Source organism: Protomyctophum bolini, assembly GCF_963924005.1.
Source record: "Protomyctophum bolini genome assembly, chromosome: 16".
In the NCBI taxonomy this organism is placed as follows: Eukaryota; Metazoa; Chordata; class Actinopteri; order Myctophiformes; family Myctophidae; genus Protomyctophum; species Protomyctophum bolini.
This window is the reverse complement of record NC_137877.1, coordinates 40,397,859-40,420,978: the sequence shown is the minus strand read 5'-3', so window position 1 is coordinate 40,420,978 and position 23,120 is coordinate 40,397,859. Positions and strand designations below refer to the sequence as shown.

Sequence of the window (23,120 nt, the reverse complement as noted above, 5' to 3'; positions counted from 1 at the left end):
TGGCAACCACATCCTGAACATGATCCAGGTTGTAGATTGTTGTAGATGTTGGTTTCACATCTAAAGTCATCACCGAAGGGATGGTGTCCTCCGGATAGGATGTAATACATCAACATCCCAGCCACCTGACAAAAGGAGCATGGGAATGTATTTAATCATTTATATTGTTCACATTTATTGAATTGTTCTCAGTCAGATTTTCCTTTTTATTAACCTGGATATCAGCACTTCTTTTAGCAACATCACTGTGAGCAGGTATCGTCTCCTTTGCCTTCCAGCATCTCGATCCTGCATTGATTGTGTGGAGGGTTGTTCGTCCTTCCTGCAATCGTCGGCTTATTCCAAAATCTGCTAATCTTGCTTTATTTTTAACATCTATAAAGCAAATTGGGTAGATCAATACAATAAACAGTGTTTACTATTGATGGAAATGACATGAATTGTATGTTGTTTCATTCACTGAAACTGTATAGGCTATGCTCTTAATCTATTCTGTATCTTACCAATCAAGACATTCTGGGGCTTGATATCCCGGTGGAGAATATGAGGATACTGACAATGAAGAACATTTAAGCTATTGAGAACCTGCTTTGCAAGACCCTTCATTTCACCAAGGCTGTCTTCAGTGAAGTTACATTTGATGTACTCTTCCAGTGTGTATTCACATAACTGAAGAGCAAGGTATCCAAAGTACTCATCCTCTGCAAAGTCGACATATCGTACAATCGAAGGATCATCAAGCTCTGGAAGATGTAAAAATCCTTCCTCATTCTTCAGCACACCGCAGTTGGATATGGGCATTCTCTTAACTGCAACTTCAGTGCCGTCATTTCTTAACCCCAAGAAGACCTCAGTTCCATCACTTCCCTTTGCAATGCGGAATTCAATATCTTTCCCAAACACAAGACTTCCAACTTTGATCACTTTACTTTCATCTATGTCTGCAAGCTTCTCTAACTGTTGCTTCCATCTTTGACTGATTGGGTGCCATTTCCGTGGTTTTGATGACACACTGGCTATGGGATGGATAGGTTGTGGTTTTGGTGACACACTAACTACAGGGTGGATAGGTTGTGGTGTTGGTGACACACTGGCTACGGGGTGGATAGGTTGTGGTGTTGGTGACACACTGGCTACGGGGTGGATAGGTTGTGGTGTTGGTGACACACTGGCTACTGGGTGGATAGGTTGTGGTTGTGGTGACACACTGGCTACGGGGTGGATAGGTTGTGGTGTTGGTGACACACTGGCTACCGGGTGGATAGGTTGTGGTGTTGGTGACACACTGGCTATGGGGTGGATAGGTTGTGGTTGTGGTGACACACTGGCTACGGGGTGGATAGGTTGAGGTGTTGGTGACACACTGGCTACGGGGTGGATAGGTTGTGGTGTTGGTGACACACTGGCTACGGGGTGGATAGGTTGAGGTGTTGGTGACACACTGGCTACGGGGCGGATAGGTTGTGGTTGTGGTGACACACTGGCTACGGGGTGGATAGGTTGTGGTGTTGGTAACACACTGGCTACGGGGTGGATAGGTTGTGGTGACACACTGGCTACGGGGTGGATAGGTTGTGGTTTTGGTGACACACTGGCTACGGGGTGGATAGGTTGTGGTGTTGGTGACACACTGGCTACGGGGTGGATAGGTTGTGGTGTTGGTGACACACTGGCTACGGGGTGGATAGGTTGTGGTGTTGGTGACACACTGGCTACGGGGTGGATAGGTTGTGGTGTTGGTGACACACTGGCTACGGGGTGGATAGGTTGAGGTGTTGGTGACACACTGGCTACGGGGTGGATAGGTTGTGGTGTTGGTGACACACTGGCTACGGGGTGGATAGGTTGTGGTTTTGGTGACACACTGGCTACGGGGTGGATAGGTTGCACATGTGAACTTTCAGTCAGACCAGATTTCTCAACAGGAACCGTTGTTGGCTTATCTGCATCAGTATGAACCTCATCTTTCAGCTCCTCTTGCTTCATTTGTTTTATCCTTCTCTTCTTCTTTTTGGATCCTGACAGCTCTGTGTTGGCAGTTGTGGAAACTTCACGCTCTGAGCTTGCCTTGTTTAGGCACTTGTGCAGTTCTGTTATATCTTCTTTCTTTTTGATGAATTCTGCGTGGAGAATCGACATGACTGGAGACGCCGATGGAGGGCTCGTCTGAGGACGACGTAGAGAGAGAGTACAATATGCAATTCGCATTATAGCCTCAGGCACATGATCTATTCCCACTGATGCAAAGATGTCAGTGGCATGTTCACATGGAAGCAGGTTTGCCAGTATGCCATATGTATCGAATCTCACGTTAGGGGGGTGCTCTTTCTTTACAAAAGGAACAATTGCTGTGATCAATGTAACCATGAGGTTCTGATTCCAGTCATCTTTCACTTTGGTTTTTTGTGCGATCAAATATAGTAGGCTCAGAACAGTATCCTGTATTTCAGGATATGGAGTGCTTGTGGAAAGGAGTTTCAGCAGCTTGGGGATCATAGACAGTGATACCTCACTGGGTATCTCTTTCATTGCGTAGAAAACTAGAGATACATTTTTAACAAGTAAGTTTACAGCCTTGGGTACATCGACCGTTGAAAGAATCTTGTCTGCATTCTCAATGTAGAAGTTCATCTTATCATTGTCCTTCAACCACTTAATACTTATCTGATGATACTCTTCTTCTAGTGGTCCGATTAATGACATTAACATGTCAATGTTGGTCAGATGGGTCTGAGGATCCTCCTCCAGCATGTAACGATCAAACATGCTGAAAACTTCTGTTGGTGTTTTCTGTTGCACAGCAATACAGAGATCTATAAAAAGTTTTATTTTAGAATAATAGTCACCGTCGCTCAATGAAAGCTCATGCATCATGTCAGATATTTTTAAATTGAAAAAAGCATGAGCAGGATGTTCATTAGTTATTGGTACTATAAACGCTCCAGCTTTGACTAGGACTTTCACAATATCACCTCTCTTACTGATGACAGCAACCTGAACTGGTGTCATAGCGCGGGGACCATTTGCAAGAACATTTGGTTGTGCTCCTGCTTTAATCAGTTTGTGCACAAAATCAAGTGGTGTTTTGTAATAAGAGGCATAATGTAGAGGGGTCCAGTTTTTCGTGGATAACTGATCTGTGTTTGCACGCTCTTTCAGAAGGAATGCAAAAATGTCCTCCTTGTGAAATGCCACAGCAGCACTTAAGGGACATATATGACTGTTGAGCTCTTTGCATGGGTAAAGGCCATTGATGTCTTTGCCTCGGATTGATTTCTTGAACTTGTTGAGGTCGCCACTCATAATGAGCTGTATTATGGGATGTGTTTCTGTTGGGGCCGATGTGGTCCCTGGTGGAACCTCTCTGAGCTCATTGTTCATGCTCTGTGCTACCGGATCCATTTATTTGCTTCAGAATAGCTGTGGGTTGACGAAGAAAAAGGTGTTCAATACATTTATTCAAACATGGATTATGTATTTAACTGAAGAAAGGTTCCGTTTTAGAAATGTAACGTTGTTGTGTAATCATTGGTTGAAAATAAGTACATTTACTCAATACTAATTTACTGAATACCATTTTGAGGCACTTGTTTCAATACTTTATACTTCTACTCCATCAGAGGCAAATGTATTTACTGAGTTACTTATAGAGTTCACATTGTGAGCTTGTAGATCGGCTATGTTTGAAAGATGTCTGACAAAAAAAAAGATTCTGCAGAATGAGTCGGTTACTTTTACTTACTAAGTATATTTTGATGGCAATGCATCTGCAGTTTTGCGTGAATAATAATGTCAATACATGACATTACTTTATTAGTAAGTATTTATTTATTGTAGTAGATGCATGAAAAAACCTTTCCACCCTGTGTGTAATTGTTAAGGTTTAGGGCCGAAGGTCGCAGTTACTGTAACTATCCCCATACATTTTTGTCACTCATTTTGTCACGTCACTCACAATGATACCTGTCCATTTAAACTCAGACTGGCCTGCCCCAAAGTTATTTGTGCAGCCGCAGGTATATGGCAACAGGCCCTATACCTGGGCCCTCATCAAACCCTGTACACTCAATACACTGTCACCCTTAGATCTCCATAGATGGAGCTGACCCTTTTCTGACATTCCATATATTGATCACAAACCAAACCACCTTTGACATATACAGTACAAAAAAAATACTGTTCTTGTTCTGATGGTAGAGAGGAAGGGGTTAAGTAAGGACGAGTGGAAAAATGATTTCACAAATCAGCTCATACCGTACAGTATCTATCTGCGAACATTTTTACAAAAAATATGTTCATAATAAACAACTACTACAATTCAAACCAACAGCTTTAAGAATAAAGTGTTACATTTTACTTACAGTTTCTGGGTATAATCTTGACAACACGAACGACTCTTTCAAATCCACATAAACATTGTTACTTACAGTAGTAGGACTTCCCACTTCCTCTTCCTTCTCTCTCTCTCTCTCTCTCTCTCTCTCTCTCTCTCTCTCTCTCTTTTCTCTTCTAACTTTCACTATCCAGTAAACTAAGCTTGAATTCCCATTAAATAGAAAGTATGAAAATGACTTAGAGGTTCAAGGTTCAAGTTTATTTAGGGTGTGTTCGGAAATGCGCACCGGGAATGCGGTCAGGTCAGTTTGTTTAGTGTGGTGGGCGGTGACGTCACAGAGTGCGTTCAGTGTGCCTTATTTACAAACGACCACAGCTGTGGTCGTTCGTAAATAATTCACACCGGACAGCTTCAGGGTAGGGTCGCTCAGTGCGGGCACTCGCCACACCTGGTGCGCAGCGCACTGGATTTTCTAACGACAACGCACCGGATTTTAGATCAAACAATGAAACAACAAATACAACAAACAGTACACATAGCAGATACCAAAAGTACAGTAAAGTGCACATTAACCATTAAAGTGCAAGCGTTAAAGTGCTATGCAATAAGTGCACGTTGGCCATAGGAAGTGCATGTGCATACGCACGAGACCAATAAAGTGCTCATCATAAGATTCAGCAGCATTCAGTGTGCAAAAAGAGACGGGTGTGAGTGGCCGCTAGAGCAGCCAGATGTGAACCCTGAGGATCTCAGGTTCGATCCCTGTGGGCTCCCCCGATCGAAGTGTCCTTGAGCAAGACTCTCAACCCTTAATTTAACCCCATGTGCATGCATTGTTTCCTCTGTCGTGTGTGTGCGTGCGTTTGTGTGTTTATCTAAACTTTTGGATGTGCTACGTTTGGTATACTGTATTTGGGTTTAGCACTCCAATGAGAACCATTGCTGATGCACACTCACTCCAATGAGAACCATTGCTGAAGCACACTCACTCCAATGAGAACCTTTGCTGATGCACACTCACTCCAATGAGAACCATTGCTGAAGCACACTCACTCCAATGAGAACCATTGCTGATGCACAACCTCTTTTTCTCATTGCATTGTTTTTGAACACTTGGTGGCTTCAGATTGACATCAATGGGTGTGTAATCAGAGGGTCACACACAGGTGCACTGATCAGATGGATGGACCAATCAGGTTAGACGCAGGCAGGCAGCTAGCTATAGCTAGCTCAGATATTCTAAAAGTCTAAAACTGAACTCTCCTGGTATAGTCCTTGGGCCAAGTGCCCAGATATGACATGTCGGTACCGGTGAGGTGGCAAAGTTTAGTTGTGATTTTTTTATTCCTATACATCCCTAAATTAGGTTTTGATATGATAGACCTTATAAATGACTGGCAGCTTTTTAGTGGTTATCACCTCAAACCCCCCTTTTTGGTATATGGCTCTGGCGAAATTGTGTAAAGGCAAATAAAAATTCACTAAAATTACATAAATACACATGGAAGTGTGAAATTTGGCATGGAGTATCCTGACACATAGGGGTAAGTATCAGAATAGGATTTTGGGGCTATCTACCATTGTATTCTTAAATATGACCTACATCATCCTCAGAAACACAAAAATATACACTGTCCGTTTAACAAATAACAACAAAGATGGTTATTTTCCAGCACATTAGGGTGAATATAACTGCCTCACTTGTATATAGAAAACTTCCCATATCCTTAAGCTTCAATTTAAGCCCAAGATGACCTCTCTATCTTGAAGATTACTCTTTCTGTGGCCAAAATGCTGCACTATACCTCAAATCGGAGACATTTTCATTATCAGTCACTATAGCCTTCCAGAGTCCTAGAATGTAACAATAGGTTCACATGTTCTGCAACTACTGCTGTCTGAAGTTAGAAACATGAATACTACAGCAGGAACACAAATGCCTTTTATTATATTTATTTATTATATTATATGCACATAATAGCTTGTTTCAGTACATAGCCTATCAATATAGTCACCCAAATCAATGTGCACCCAAATGTTAATAATAAAATAGAAATGTTGAATAGGAGAAGAGGTAGAAACCTGATTGTGTCCACCTTGATGCATTAATATAATTCAACCATCATCACTCCATGTCACCCTCAATAAATATATGTGAAACCACAAGCCGACTATGGTCCTGCATGGTTCTCTAATAGGCACACTGGTGTAAGGGTGATATAGCCTACAACCAGCAAACCCCTTCGTACAGTATACAATTCTTTCATGGTCCTTCGAGCACGGATCACCCTGCCATCAGAGATGGACCGGAGTCCCCCTCCCCAGCTCCACCGCCACCATCGGCGCAGGAGCGACCATGGGCCCCAGCCCCCCAGCAGCCATGGCCCTCAGCTGCTGCTGGGGAGCTGGGGGAGTGGGGGCCATGGCTGCTAGGGGGGGCTGGGGGCCATGGCTGCTGCTGGGAGCTGGGGGAGTGGGGGCCATGGCTGATGGGGAGCTGGGGGCCATGGCTGCTGTTGGGGAGCTGAGGACCCTGACATGCTGTGAATGCTGGACCCTATAGAAACCCTGACATGCTGTGAATGCTGGACCCTAGAGCCCTGAAATGCATTGAATGCTGGACCCTATAGAGCTCTGACATGCTGTGAATGCTGGACCCTATAGAGCCCTGAAATGGCTGCTGGGGAGCTGGGGGCCATGGCTGCTGCTGGGAGCTGGGGGAGTGGGGGCCATTGCTGCTGGGGAGCTGGGGGCCATGGCTGCTGCTGGGAGCTGGGGGGGTGGGGGCCATGGCTGCTAGGGAGCTGGGGGCCATGGCTGCTGTTGGGGAGCTGAGGGCCCTGACATGCTGTGAATGCTGGACCCTAGAGAGTCCAGACATGCTCCTAATGTAAGGATTGAATTGATACCTATTTAATTGAATCCTATAGAGCCCTGAATGCTATTTCAGACCCCTATAGACCTACATGACGAAAGTGCTGGACCCTATAGAGCCCTGACATGCAGTGAATGCTGGACCCTATAGAAACCCTGAAATGCTGTGACTGCTGGACCCTATAGAGCCCTGACATGCTGTGAATGCTGGACCCTATAGAGCCCTGACATGCTGTGAATGCTGGACCCTATAGAGCCCTGAAATGCATTGAATGCTGGACCCAGAGCTCTGACATGCTGTGAATGCTGGACCCTATAGAGCTCTGACATGCTGTGAATGCTGGACCCTATAGAGCCCTGAAATGGCTTCTGGGGAGCTAGGGGCCATGGCTGCTGCTGGGGAGCTGGGGGAGTGGGGGCCATGGCTGCTGGGGAGCTGAGGGCCATGGCTGCTGCTGGGAGCTGGGGGAGTGGGGGCCATGGCTGCTGGGGAGCTGAGGGCCATGGCTGCTGCTGGGAGCTGGGGGAGTGGGGGCCATGGCTGCTGGGGAGTGGGGGCCATGGCTGCTGCTGGGGAGCTGGGGGAGTGGGGGCCATGGCTGCTGCTGTGGAGCTGAGGGCCCTGACATGCTGTGAATGCTGGACAACATAACGACATGCGACACATAATGTAGTACAGTACGGCTCACCTTAACGACATGCGACACATAATGTACAGTACAGTACAGTACGGCTCACCTATAACGACATGCGACACATAATGTACAGTACAGTACGGCTCACCTTAACGACATGCGACACATAATGTACAGTACAGTACGGCTCACCTATAACGACATGCGACACATAATGTACAGTACAGTACGGCTCACCTATAACGACATGCGACACAATGTTTAGTACGGCTCACCTATAACGACATGCAACACATAATGTACAGTACAGTACGGCTCACCTATAACGTCATGCGACACATAATGTACAGTACAGTACGGCTCACCTATAACGACATGCGACACATAATGTACAGTACAGTACAGCCATGGCTGCTGGGAGGCTGAGGGCCATGGCTGCTGGGGGGCTGGGGCCCATGGTCGCTGCTGCGCCGATGGTGGCGGTGGAGCTGGGGAGGGGGACTCCGGTCCATCTCTGATGGCAGGGTGATCCGTGCTCGAAGGACCATGAAAGAATTGTATACTGTACGAAGGGGTTTGCTGGTTGTAGGCTATATCACCCTTACACCAGTGTGCCTATTAGAGAACCATGCAGGACCATAGTCGGCTTGTGGCTTCACATATATTTATTGAGGGTGACATGGAGTGATGATGGTTGAATTATATTAATGCATCAAGGTGGACACAATCAGGTTTCTACCTCTTCTCCCATTCAACATTTCTAAAAAAAAATCCTATTTTCTATTAACATTTGGGTGCACATTGATTTGGGTGACTATTGATAGGCTATGTACTGAAACAAGCTATTATGTGCATATAATATAATAAATAAATATAAATATAATAAAAGGCATCTGTGTTCCTGCTGTAGTATTCATGAAGTTTCTAACTTCAGACAGCAGTAGTTGCAGAACATGTGAACCTATTGTTACATTCTAGGACTGATAATGAAAATGTCTCCGATTTGAGGTATAGTGCAGCATTTTGGCCACAGAAAGAGTAATCTTCAAGATAGAGAGGTCATCTTGGGCTTAAATTGAAGCTTAAGGATATGGGAAGTTTTCTATATACAAGTGAGGCAGTTATATTCACCCTAATGTGCTGGAAAATAACCATCTTTGTTGTTATTTGTTAAACGGACAGTGTATATTTTTGTGTTTCTGAGGATGATGTAGGTCATATTTAAGAATACAATGGTAGATAGCCCCAAAATCCTATTCTGATACTTACCCCTATGTGTCAAGATACTACATGACAAATTTTAGACTACCAAGTCGATTTTTGTAATTTTAGTGAATTAATGTATGCCTTTACACAATTTCGCCAGAGCCATATACCAAAAAGGGGGGTTTGAGGTGATAACTGTTATGATATACTGTATTCTACGTATTGGACCCTCGTCTGGTTCTGGTGTGTGACGACCCGGCTGGCATTTCCATGGTTCGGCGGCGGACAGACAGACAGGCCGGCCCGGGAGAAGATTAACATGACACGAGACTTGGTCACATCAAAACGTTCACAAGGTTTATTCCACTTACAGCAGCATATATATCTTGGATACTTCATGTCCTAATGACGTCACAGACTAGACATCACAATCCCTGCATGCCAGCAGCGGCCTTCAACATGCTCTAACAGTATCCGAACACAGCACCCAGTATCAGAACCCTATAATACGACAATAACCACTAAAAAGCTGCCAGTCAGCAAGGTCTATCATATCAAAACCTAATCTAGGGATGTATAGGAATAAAAAAATCACAACTAAACTTTGCCGCCTTTTCGGTACCGATATCTCGTCCGGCCCAAGGACTAGTATCCCTGCTGCTTTGGCAAGTCATTTTTTCCTTTAACCGAATAAGTGATGCTAGTTTACTATGCAGATTACTCAATAATCTCGTGTTTTTGTTTCATTAATGTCGTTTTTTCGTGTCTCGACCACACATGTACAGAAAGGTACTTAGATATCAGGTCGTTATAGATAAACACTAGGTTCCTTGTTTAGCTGCTATCCTATAGTTTATTTGAGGCACTATACTATATTCTATTTACCACTACTATGTTACTATTTACTATGTTTTTTGACTACAGTTCATGTTCACTTATTCTGATGTATCACTTCCAATTGTCTGCTATAATATAGCAGACAATAGCATTGTATATTTAACCATATTATGGTTAAATTGTAATTTAATTGGACATTTTTCTTAAAACATGAAATAGTTTCCATAATAACCAACAACATAATACTGACTGATGGAAGTGACTTTCTATTCAGTAAAAATGCATAAAGCTCAGATGATCTAAAGTTATTTACTATTAATAGAAGACAAAACATCCACTGGAACAAAATCAGTGATGCTCTCTTTTCTATTTCTGGGTTCAAATCCTTCTACATAATGTTGAGCATGTAGACATGTGAGCCAGTAGATGGTGCTACAGGCCACACTGAGGAAATAGACAATCTGCAATGTTTTATTATGACTTCCCATAAACACTGGTGGAAGGTAACTAAGTACATTTACTCAACTACTGTACTTAAGTATCTTTCTGTTGAATTGAAAATGGAGGACCCTGTTGTAAACAAGTCAGAGCAGTTCTTGTATTGACTTGTTTTCGTTTGAAAGCTTGTACCCATTCAACAGCCCCAGAAATGAAGGCCTAGCTGGCCCTATACCTGGGCCCTCATCAAACCCTGTACAGTCAAGAGAATGTCCCCACTACCACCCTTGGATCTCCATTTATGGAGCTGACCTGTTCTGACATTCCATATGTTGATCTGACCTCATCAAACCCTGTACACTCAAGACGTGCTCCTTATATGGCCAGTACATAATTCATTCCATGTTGTTCTGACCCCCCCCATGCCAAAGCGCCAGCGCTCACCCGGCAGTCTGCCGTCAACGAGGCGGATGCGTGCATGCGACCTCGCCCTTCTCGTCCCCAGGCGTCTTACTGGTAGATATTCACTATTTATTTAATTTTATTTATTTTTTAATAATGATAAAAAGTAAATGTTGGACATAGCAGGTTTCCACCAGACAGCGTTCGTATTCAATGTAGAGCATAATGACACGGTGTTTCTGTGACCCATTTGTGGGTCACAGACACATTTCTATGGGTCACAAGACTAGAGTAAAAAGATCATTTTTTTTCCTACATTTAAATTAAAAAGATTTTTTTAAATAAACAAAAAAGAAAAAAACCCAAAAAGCAATATACATTTAAAAACAAACTAACAAACACATCTAATAAATTCCATTAAAAAAATAAATAATAATAATTAAGACGTAGTGAAAATAGCTGATCTACAAGCGTGCAACGCTGCACAAAGCAACGCGTTGCACGCCTGTAGATCTGCTATTTTCACTAGTACGGGTCCCGGACAAACACTTTCTCAATCTGTGAACCTCTGATCTGCATGACAGAGAGATATCTGTACACAACGTTGGTTATATTTCATATCATTCTGCTCTGCATGACATACAGTGAAGACAGAGAGATATCTGTACACTACGTTGGTTATATTTCATATAATTCTGCTCTGCATGACAGACAGTGAAGACAGAGAGATATCTGCACACAACCTTATTTAGATATAATTATTTATTTAATCCAGTGCTGTACATACAGTAAATGTGCTTCTAGCTTTTATAAAAACAACACATTTCATTAAGGCACAAAATTGTACAGAAATGATGTTTTGGCATCATTTGGCGTCCATGCGTTTTCTCTCGTATGCTATTGGTCAATATAACCAGTTATAACCCTTTGGTCGGGGGCAATACAAAAATAAAGTCTCAGTTCAATGTCAATCAATGTTGTACAAATTAAATCAATAGACTGTATTGAATTAAATCAATCTCTTCATCTGTAAACAATCATATATGAATTTAGCAGCTTTCAATCAATCATGTCATCATACAATTATGTATGTAACGGGTCCAGGGGTGCCCACACACTTTTGACTTGAGATTTACTTTTAAAATGACCCGTCCAGCTCTTCAAGATCTACCCACCAAAAAAAAAATATATATATTATCCCATTGCTATAAAAAAATATATATATAAAAACAATATACCTGACGGAAATATACCTGAATAACGGAGCTGGCGTTACACTGAATAATGCATTTTATTAACTGTACAATAATGTGAAGACATTGAGGGCTGGATATGAACCTATAGTAGACCCAAGGCAGAGTACTTATGAATAGTCTGTGTGGAAGTGTGGAGGCAAGTGGAGTGCTGGTAAGCTCCATCCTAGCAAACACACCACGTCCAGCATATTCTGATTCTGGTTTAGTGGGATGAGGAGTTTTGTGATTTTTCTTATATATTTCGGGGAATGTCATGTGTTCTACCTGCACAGCCTTTGTGATCTACTGGTCTGGTAGATCGCGATCTACCTTTTGGGCAACCCGTTAAGTTACGACAGGGAGAGTTTGCCCAGGGCGTCGTCCAGGCTGTGACTTGTGGACTTTGCTGGATAGAAGTCTTCCAGGGTGATCCGTGTGTTCCAGCCTTGGTTCAGAGTGAACTTGTAGACACTTACGACGAGAGCAGGAAACATCTCCATCAGGTCAATGTCAGCAGCAGCCTCAGCACTGTAAGCACACAGAAACAGAGTACAGCCATATATACACTCAGTTCAAAAGGCACAGCACCAATAAGAAGTCCTTGCGGTCTTGTTTCCATTTAGGCCCTACAGTATGTGCAATCATTTCATATAGTCATTGCATGAAGGGTGACGGCATGTAATTCAGACAGGGCATTACGTCTGCTCCCTTTATTTGTAGTTGTTACGTCCCCACCAAAGAGGTCCAGGTGTTATCGTGCGCAAAAGCGCATTATTGGTGATTTCCTCTACCATAAGCCCTCAATGAATTGCATTGAATTGAATGGGGTGTTGTCCTAATTCGCTTATTTCCATGGCACAAAAATCATTTCTTTTATATATCCTCTCTTCATAATGTAAATAGTATCCCAAGCGGCGCACTTTAGTACACTTATTTCAATGGAAATAAGCTAATTAGCACAAAAATGTCAAATTCAACGTACTGGTGCTGATGGAGATTGCGTATGAAGCGCAGCAGTCCAAACGCATCATCATGGTAGGGAAACCTCTTCCTCCTGTTGTCCATCTCCTCAAACACCTCCTGTGACAACTGGAAAAACACACAACTTCAACATGAAACGGACCTGTTGTCTAATAAACACACACACATATACACACCTGAACCTTAAAGTCTAATGGACACACCTGAACCCCACATGATTTAGTCTCTAATGGACACACCTGAACCTTACATTATTTAGTCTAATAGGGCAGGAGCCTATCTCCTGTTTCTGTAGCATGAGGCAGCTTGATGTACAAGTACACCCCCTGGACATGACGCTAGTATGTCGCAGGGACTTACCCCCAATCCAACCCTTGATGCTGAGTGTCAAGCAGGGAAGCACTGGGTCCCATTTTTATAGTCTTTGGTATGACCCGGCCGGGAATTGAACCCCGACCTCCCAGTCTCAGGGCGGACACTCTAACCACAAGGCCACTGAGCTGGACACACCTGAACCCCACATGATTTAGGCTATATGTGGAGATATATATGTGCGTATTAAACACAGGCCTACAATATTGTTACACCCCTATATACACATGACGTAGTCTAGTGGACTATACAGTATACATACTGTATAATTTAGTCTGAAAACACACCTCTTCAGACTCCATCTTAGCCCGTGACACTTGCCGTAGCCTTGACAACCTTACAGGCGTATATATGCAAAGGCTCAACTCATGCAACTCAGATAGCATTTTATATAGACATAGCAAATATAGTATATATTAGGGGTGTAAGAATATAGTAACTGTATCAAAATATCGATTTTAATGAAAGAAATTAAAGTATATCAAAGTAAATAACGCATCGTATTGTTTGACTTTGTATCGTATCGTCAATGGATATAATCGGTATCGAATCGTTTTGCAATGGAAATAATCAATTTAATCAATACTTGTGCATCGTATTTAGCAATTTTAAGAAGATAAAAGAAAATGATGGGGTTGATTACTTTTCCATTCCATATAGCTACACTTGGTATATCGATAAATGTGTGTATTCTCTGTGTTCATGTCAAGGCGTGGGTTTGTTCATGTGTTCAAATATAATGTCCATCTATTCGCCAGAGATTCACTGTTTACTTATTTCTATCCATAATAATTTTTCTTTCCCTTAAAAAACCTGCACTATCCACAAGTTTCACACACATTTAATGTATTTGCTAAATAGTTACTGTATCGATTTAAAATCATTGAATCGTATTGTATCGCCATAATGAAGCAATATCGTCCATGTATCGTATCGTCAACCATGTATCGCTGTGAAAATGTATCGTTACACCCCTAGTATAAATGCAAAGTTTCATTATTCCACTGTTAGGTTCTTAGCTTACATATGATTCATGATGACTATGATGTATATGATGTATTACCATGTTTTTTGTTCTTCCTTAATGTATGTCGCTCTGGATTAAGAGCGTCTGATAAATGCCTAAATTGTAAATTGTAATGGACATTATCATGTGTATTTTATACAGATTTAGTGTAATGGACTAGTATGTGTACATTCTACACATGATTTAGTGTAATGGACTATTATGTGTATTTTATACAGATTTAGTCTAATGGACATATGTGTGTATGTATGAACATGATTTAGTCACCTTGTGTTTCATGGTGTGTTTCCATGTGCTGAACAGTCCATCCTCAGCACACTGGTTCCACACAGCCATGACGTTGTGGCGCTCAGGGTTTTCATAGTGCTTGTCGATTTCCTTCTCATTCGCAACCTTTTGCAGGAAATCAATTCTCCTGGAAGAATTTACAAAACAAACATATTGAGAAAAATAAATCAAAAGGTTTACTTTAAAATTGGCATCCATGTTTTGGGCATGATATAAATTATGGGCAGAAAATGTAAGAAAACATCAAACAAAAACAACAACAAAAACATCATGTTGGTAGAAAACGTACTGTTGGATCAAAAGGTTTACTTTAAAACCATGTTTGGGGCATGATATTATTGGCAGAAAAAAAAATCAATAGCCAAATTAGCTGATCTACAAGCTCCAAAGTCCAAACGTGTTGTGACCCGTTGTGAGCTTGTAGATGTGCTATTTATTTAATAGAGCTTAAGAGAATAAAATGAGCTGTGGTTGTGATTATGCCATGATATGAAGTATTGATTAAAGCTACTACTACTACTACTACTACTACTACTACTGTATGTGTAATGTGTACTTATTTCTAGTACGTTTTGTTTGTCCAGAAGTAGGGATGAGCCAAGCATTCCTCCACTTTAGGTCTTTTCTTTGGGTCTTCATGGATCATCCTCTCGATGAGATCCTTGGCAACCACATCCTGAACGTGATCCAGGTTGTAGATTCCATCGTAGATGTTGGTTTCACATCTAAAGTCATCACCGAAGGGATGGTGTCCTCCGGATAGGATGTAATACATCAACATCCCAGCCACCTGACAAAAGGAGCATGGAAATGTATTTAATCATTTATATTGTTCTCATTTATTGAATTGTTCTCAGTCAGATTTTCCTTTTTATTAACCTGGATATCAGCACTTCTTTTAGCAACATCACTGTGAGCAGGTATCGTCTCCTTTGCCTTCCAGCATCTCGATCCTGCATTCTTTGTGTGGAGGGTTGTTCGTCCTTCCTGCAATCGTCGGCTTATTCCAAAATCTGCTAATCTTGCTTTATTTTTAACATCTATAAAGCAAATTGGGTAGATCAATACAATAAACAGTGTTTACTATTGATGGAAATGACATGAATTGTATGTTGTTTCATTCTCTGAAACTGTATAGGCTATGCTCTTACTGTATCTTACCAATTAAGACATTCTGGGGCTTGATATCCCGGTGGAGAATTTGATACTCACAATGAAGAACATTTAAGCTATTGAGAACCTGCTTTGCAAGACCCTTCATTTCACCAAGGCTGTCTTCAGTGAAGTTACATTTAATGTATTCTTCCAGTGTGTATTCACATAACTGAAGAGCAAGGTATCCAAAGTCCTCATCCTCTGCAAAGTCGACATATCGTACAATCGAAGGATCATCAAAAATACGTAAAAATCTTTCCTCATTCTTCAGCACATCGCAGTTGTCTATGGGCATTCTCTTAACTGCAACTTCAGTGCCGTCATCTCTTAACCCCAAGAAGACCACAGTTCCATCACTTCCCTTTTGAATGCGGAATTCAATATCTTTCCCAAACACAAGACTTCCAACTTTGATCACTTTACTTTCATCTATGATTGCAAGCTTCTCCAACTGTTGCTTCCATCTTTGACTGATTGGGTGCCATTTCCGTGGTTTTGATGACACACTGGCTACGGGGTGGATAGGTTGTGGTGTTGGTGACACACTGGCTACGGGGTGGATAGGTTGTGGTTTTGATGACACACTGGCTACGGGGTGGATAGGTTGTGGTGTTGGTGACACACTGGCTTCAGGGTGGATAGGTTGTGGCTGTGGTGACACACTGGCTACGGGATAGATAGGTTGTGGTGTTGGTGACACACTGGCTACGGGGTGGATAGGTTGTGGTGTTGGTGACACACTGGCTTCAGGGTGGATAGGTTGTGGCTGTGGTGACACACTGGCTACGGGGTGGATAGGTTGTGGTTGTGGTGACACACTGGCTACGGGGTGGATAGGTTGTGGTTGTGGTGACACACTGGCTACGGGGTGGATAGGTTGTGGTGTTGGTGACACACTGGCTACGGGGTGGATAGGTTGTGGTTTTGGTGACACACTGGATATGGGGTGGATAGGTTGTGGTGTTGGTGAAACACTGGCTACAGGGTGGATAGGTTGTGGTTGTGGTGACACACTGGCTACGGGGTGGATAGGTTGTGGTGTTGGTGACACACTGGCTATGGGGTGGATAGGTTGTGGTGTTGGTGACACACTGGCTATGGGGTGGTTAGGTTGTGGTTGTGGTGACACACTGGCTACGGGGTGGATAGGTTGAGGTGTTGGTGACACACTGGCTATGGTGTGGATAGGTTGTGGTGTTGGTGACACACTGGCTACGGGGTGGATAGGTTGCACATGTGAACTTTCTGTCAGACCAGATTTCTCAACAGGAACCGTTGTTGGCTTATCTGCATCAGTATGAACCTCATCTTTCAGCTCCTCTTGCTTCATTTGTTTTATCCTTCTCTTCTTCTTTTTGGATCCTGACAGCTCTGTGTTGGCAGTTGTGGAAACATCACGCTCTGAGCTTGCCTTGTTTAGGCACTTGTGCAGTTCTGTTATATCTTCTTTCTTTTTGATGAATTCTGTGTGGAGAACCGACATGACTGGAGACGCCGATGGAGGGCTCGTCTGAGGACGACGTAGAGAATATGCAGTTCGCATTATATCCTCAGGCACGTGATCTATTCCCACTGATGCAAAGATGTCAGTGGCATGTTCACATGGAAGCAGGTTTGCCAGTATGCCATATGTATCGAATCTCACGTTAGGGGGGTGCTCTTTCTTTACAAAAGGAGCAATCGCTGTGACCAATGTAACCATGAGGTTCTGATTCCAGTCATCTTTAACTTTGGTTTTTTGTGCGATCAAATATAGTAGCCTCAGAACTGGATTATCCTGTTTTTCAGGAAATTGAGTCCTTGTGGAAAGGAGTTTCAGCAGCTTGGGGATCATAGACAGTGATACCTCACTGGGTATCTCTTCCATTGCGCAGAAAACTAGAGATACATTTAGAACAAGTACGTGTACAGCCTTTATGCGTACATCGACCATTGAAAGAATCTTGTCTGCATTCTCAATGTAGAAGTTCATCTTATCATTGTCCTTCAACCACTTAATACTTCTCCGATGATACTCTTCTCCTAGTGGTCCGTTAAGGATTAATGCCATTAACATGTCAATGACGGTCAGATGGGTGAGGGTCTGAGGACCCTCCTCCAGCATGTAACGATCAAACATGCTGAAAACTTCTGTTGGTGTTTTCTGTTGCACAGCAATATCGAGATCTATAAAAAGTTTTATTTTAGAATAATAGTCACCGTCGCTCAATGAAAGCTCATGCATCATGTCAGATATTTTTAAATTGAAAAAACCATGAGCAGGATGTTTATCCGAGATTGGTGTTATAATCCCCCCAGCTTTGACTAGGACTTTCACAATATCACCTCTCTTACTGATGGCAGCAACCTGAACTGGTGTCATAGCGCGGGAACCTCTTCCTCTAGCATTTGGATTTGCTCCTGCTTTAAGCAGTTTGTGCACAAAATCAAGTGGCGTTTTGTAATAAGAGGCATACTGCAGAGGGGTCCAGTCTTTTGTGGATAAGTCATCTGGGTTTGCACGCTCTTTCAGAAGGAATGCAAAAATGTCCTCCTTGTGAAATGCCACAGCAGCACGTAAAGGACATATATGACTGTTGAGCTCTTTGCATGGGTAAAGACCATTGATGTCTTTCCCTCGGATTGATTTCTTGAACTTGTTGAGGTCGCCACTCATAATGAGCTGTATTATGGGATGTGTTTCTGTTGGGGCAGATGTGGTCCCTGGTGGAACCTCTCTGAGATCATTGTTCATGCTCTGTGCTACCGGATCCATTTCTTTGCTTCAGAATAGCTGTGGGTTAACGAAGAAAAAGGTGTTCAATACATTTATTCAAACATGGATTATGTATAATTTAACTGAAGAAAGGTTCCGTTTTAGAAATGTAAGGTTGTTGTGTAATCATTGGTTGAACGAAAGTAAGTACTTTTACTCAAGTACTGAATACAATTTTGAGGCACTTTCAATACAGGTTTCAATACTTTATACTTCTACTCCACTACATCAGAGGCAAATGTATTTACTGAGTTACTTATAGAGTTCACATTGTGAGCTTGTAGATCGGCTATATATGTTTGAAAGATGTTTCTGCAGAATGAGTCGGCTACTTTTACTTTTGATATGTTAAGTACATTTTGATGACAATACATCTGTACTTTTGCTTGAATAAAAATGTCAATACATGACTTAGTACTTTCTTAGTAAGTATTTCTTCATTGTAGTAGATACATGAAAAAACCTTTCCACCCTGTGTGTAATTGTTAAGGTTTAGGGCCGAAGGTCGCAGTTAACTATGAAACCTTGTGCTTTTTGTCACGTCAGGTCACTCCACTCACATTCCCCATACATTTTTGTCACTAAATTTGTCACGTCACTCACAATGATACCTGTCCATTCACCAAGCCCCAAAGTTAGTGCAGCCGCAGGTATATGGCAACAGGCCCTATACCTGGGCCCTCATCAAACCCTGTACACTCAATACCCTGCCACCCTTAGATCTCCATATATGGAGCTGACATTCCATATGTTGATCTGACCTCAATCAAACCCTGTACACTCAAGACACGCTCCATATATGGCCAGTACACGCGCCTCACCCTTTAGGGCAAGGTCGCTTATCGCCACACAGGCATCTTACTGGTCTTTTGAAGTTGTACTTGAATTAAAAATATGTATCAGACCTGTCATATAGTCACTCAAACCAAACCACCTTTGAGATATACAGTACAAAAGAAATACTGCTCTTGTTCTGATGGTAGGAAGGAAGGGGTTAAGTAAGGACGAGTGGAAACATGATTTCACAAATCAGCTCATACCATACAGTATCTGCGACATGAACATTTTTACAAAACATATGTTCATAATAAACAAATACTACAAGTCAAACCAACAGCTTTAAGAATAAGGTGGTACATTTAACTTACAGTTTCTGGGTATAATCTTGACAACCCGACTCTTTCAAATCCACATGAACCAGATCTGTCTGTTGACTCACAACTTCATGAAACAATGTTACTTACAATAGTAGGACTTCCCACTTCCTCTTCCTTCTCTGTCTCTCTCTCTCTCTCTCTCTCTCTCTGTCTCTCTCTCTCTCTCTCTGTCTCTCTCTCTCTCTCTCTCTCTCTCTCTCTATCTCTCTCTCTCTCTCTCTCTCTCTCTCTCTCTCACTCTCTTCTCTTCTAACTTTCACTATCCAGTAAACTAAGCTTGAATTCCCATGAAATAGAAAGTATTAAAATTACTGTGTGTGTGTGTGTGTGTGTGTGTGTGTGTGTGTGTGTGTGTGTGTGTGTGTGTGTGTGTGTGCGTGTGTGTGTGTGTGTGTGTGTGTGTGTGTGTGCACGCTTGGGCGCGGGTTGAAAGCGGCCAATCAGAGGCTGTCATGTGCTGTCATGTGTCCTGACACGTGACACCATCCAGATGTGAACATAGTTTGAGCATTGCACACACACCACACAGCATGCTGGAACCGAACAGTCTCTCTGCTTCTCTTCTCTCACTCTCCAGACAAGCTTAATGAAAACACAACGTTCTGCTACGGATTTATAGTCTTCAGTTCCACAAGTGATGTCTGATGAAGACCTGAACGCTGGAATTGTTAATTAATTTGTTATAGAGCTACAATATCCAGAGTGTTGTTATTTTAACTTGTCATTGTTCTTTGCATTGTTGTCCAGCACCTGGACGGCAGTGGATCAGCGGTAGAGGTTCAAGGTTCAAGTTTATTTAGGGTGCGTTCGGAAATGCGCACCGGGAATGTGGTCAGTTTGTTTAGTGTGGTGGGCGGTGACGTCACAGAGTGCGTTCAGTGTGCCTTTTTTACGAACGACCACAGCCGTGGTCGTTCGTAAATAATTCACACCGGACAGCTTCAGGGTAGGGTCGCTCAGTGCGGGCACTCGCCACACCCGGTGCGCAGCGCACGACAATGCACCGAGTGCTATGCACTGAATAACGAACGACAAGAGAGTACACCAGTGCGTTCAGGGCGCATTTCCGAATGTCCAATGTCCCCGAAGGGCAAATTGGGTTGCAGCATAGACAGTAGATCAAACAATGAAACAAAAAATACAACAAACAGCACACATAGCAGATACCAAAAGTACAGTAAAGTGCACATTAACCATTAAAGTGCAAGCGTTAAAGTGTGCTATGCAATAAGTGCACGTTGGCCATAGGAAGTGCATGTGCATACGCACGAGACCAATAAAGTGCTCATTGGCCACTCAGAATAGCCAAATGGCATTGATCACGCATCCAGGTCTTAAATTAAGTAATAAGACCTGGTATACTTAAGACACGCAAAATACAGCCCATAGTGTTATATAGTGTATAGTGTTATAGTCTATAGGCTATAGTCTACTCTATGGACTATATATAGTCTACTCTATAGACTATAATCTATAGACTATGTCCGTTTCTAGTGAAAATGTAATTCAGTCGCGGTAACAATAGCGTTTTCTCTCAGTCAGTTGAGTCTAAAAAATATCCATATGAGTGTAACAGCCGGGATGACTTTGTTTACGGTAATTCTTCAAACTCAGTTCTCATGAGGCGATCTAAAATCCCCCCTATGGGGATTATACAATCCAAATAAAAAGTACATGAACCCCTGGATTTATAGCGCCCTCTACCGATATTGACGTCAGACTTCGGTGCTCTATATATATGCACAAAATATTACCGTATATATGCACAATAATGAATTTCACCCACTTTTTACATGCTGTGAACTGTGAAGTTGTGAAGCTAAACTGTGAAGTGACAATAAAGATGATTCTCATTCCGTATTAAGTGTGGCTGGCCTGCATGCTGTAGTAGGCCTATTCATTATAATAAATGGAGTTGGAACGACAGATGTTCAGGAGGCGGAGACACACACATTGACCTAGCCCTGAAACATGACTCTCGTATTCATACGAGAGTCATGACGAATCTTCACCCTATTTTTGGCACTTGCTGCATTTACAAACTAAACGTATATATAAACATTCAGATTTCAAATATAAAGTACTCACATTTTGTCTCACGGGTGTTAGCTAGTAGCAGCACCATTCGCTAGCACTGCTGCATTCCGCGTTCTTTAATAAAAAGCATTTTTGTCCGGTCATTTCTGTGTTTTGCCCGTTTTTGCCTTCAACTTCCGCCTTTCGGAACTGCACCTCAGCGCCCCTGTCGGTTGTCACTTGCAATGATTTTCAATGCCCAAAGGAAGAAGATAAATCTGGCCGTCTGACAACCATAGAGTCTCTAAGCTGACAACCGACAGGGGCGCTGAGGTGCAGTTCCGAAAGGCGGAAGTTGAAGGCAAAAACGGGCAAAACACAGAAATGACCGGACAAAAATGCTTTTTATTAAAGAACGCGGAATGCAGCAGTGCTAGCGAATGGTGCTGCTACTAGCTAACACCCGTGAGACAAAATGTGAGTAGTTTATATTTGAAATCTGAATGTTTATATATACGTTTAGTTTGTAAATGCAGAAATTGCCAAAAATAGGGTAAAGTTACTGCATGACTGTCATGATAATCATCATGGCAGTCATGTTTCAGGGCTAACATTGACCCTGCCCTTCACGTCACTCTCCGCCCTCCACGCCAACCTACCTGTCCCTATAGTTATACCTGCCCAGTATACCACCCAGAATCCTCCATGTTTTGCCCGCCTTGCTGTGTCGCACACTATAGCTGCCTAAGGCTGCCTTCCTACAGGTTTCTCGCCATCTCACCCCCGCCCCCTTCACTTCCATATAGTAGCTCCTTCCCCCGCTCCCCTCAAAGGAGCTTATCGGCACTATAGGAATACCGCATTCACTTCGCCGAAGTGGAACAAACGATTACAACAAAACTCTCTCTCCTCCTCAGGTTCCTGCTGGAAGGGGTGATTGTCCATGCGCATCGCAAGACGACTCCCCAAATACTCCAGGGTCGGCGACCCCCCCGGAACCTATACACACCCGAACTCCTTCATTTATCCCTCCATTTCCTTACTGTCAACAAATCCTTAAACCTCCCCAAATACCCAATGGTGTGTTTTCTCCAACTAGTGAATATTGTATTGTTGTTGAATTGTTTAGACTATAGGCAACAGCACAGAAAGTGTGTGTGTGTGTGTGTGTGTGTGTGTGTGTGTGTGTGTGTGTGTGTGTGTGTGTGTGTGCGCGTGCGTGCGTGTGTGTGTGTGTGTGTGTGGTGCGTGCGTGCGTGCGACTCAGATACAAATATTGTAGCCTACTTTTACTATTTATTATTTGAAAACTGTCACTATGATTGATTACTTTGTAGATTTTATTATTACAAAACATACACTGACCTCTTCAGCCCAATATGCATTTCAGCCATTTGAAAATAGCT

The 23,120-nt window shown here is 42.6% G+C and overlaps 1 protein-coding gene across 2 annotated transcripts; it reads right to left on the bottom strand.

The window, feature by feature from the left end:
- Nucleotides 1–11,481: 11,481 nt before the first annotated feature.
- Nucleotides 11,482–19,767, bottom strand: LOC308330623 (uncharacterized protein). 2 transcript variants are annotated; one of them, XM_080785572.1, is made up of 6 exons: nt 15,793–16,274; nt 15,511–15,671; nt 15,201–15,421; nt 14,611–14,758; nt 12,946–13,052; nt 11,482–12,491 (listed from the first exon to the last, which is right to left on the bottom strand). In XM_080785572.1, exons 1-6 carry the CDS (start codon nt 16,079–16,081, stop codon nt 12,314–12,316), a joined length of 1,104 nt encoding a protein of 367 aa, XP_080641698.1. In that variant the 5' UTR covers nt 16,082–16,274; the 3' UTR covers nt 11,482–12,313. The 2 variants fall into 2 exon arrangements, with proteins under 2 accessions (XP_080641698.1, XP_080641699.1); XM_080785573.1 differs by lacking the exons at nt 15,511–15,671; nt 15,793–16,274 and adding an exon at nt 19,687–19,767 and having other exon boundaries at nt 15,201–15,423.
- Between the last annotated feature and the right edge of the window lie 3,353 nt (nt 19,768–23,120).

Bases quoted from the DNA above. Each gene is read 5' to 3' on its own strand.
- LOC308330623 (XM_080785572.1), bottom strand. From the start codon at position 16,081: ATGCCCATAGACAACTGCGATGTGCTGAAGAATGAGGAAAGATTTTTA. The intron at 14,759-15,200 runs GTACTAGAAATA...AAATTCTTCCAG, and splicing joins TACTTCTGGACAAACAAAAC to GAGAATTGATTTCCTGCAAA. The intron at 12,492-12,945 runs GTACGTTGAATT...GTGTGCTTACAG, and splicing joins CGCAATCTCCATCAGCACCA to TGCTGAGGCTGCTGCTGACA.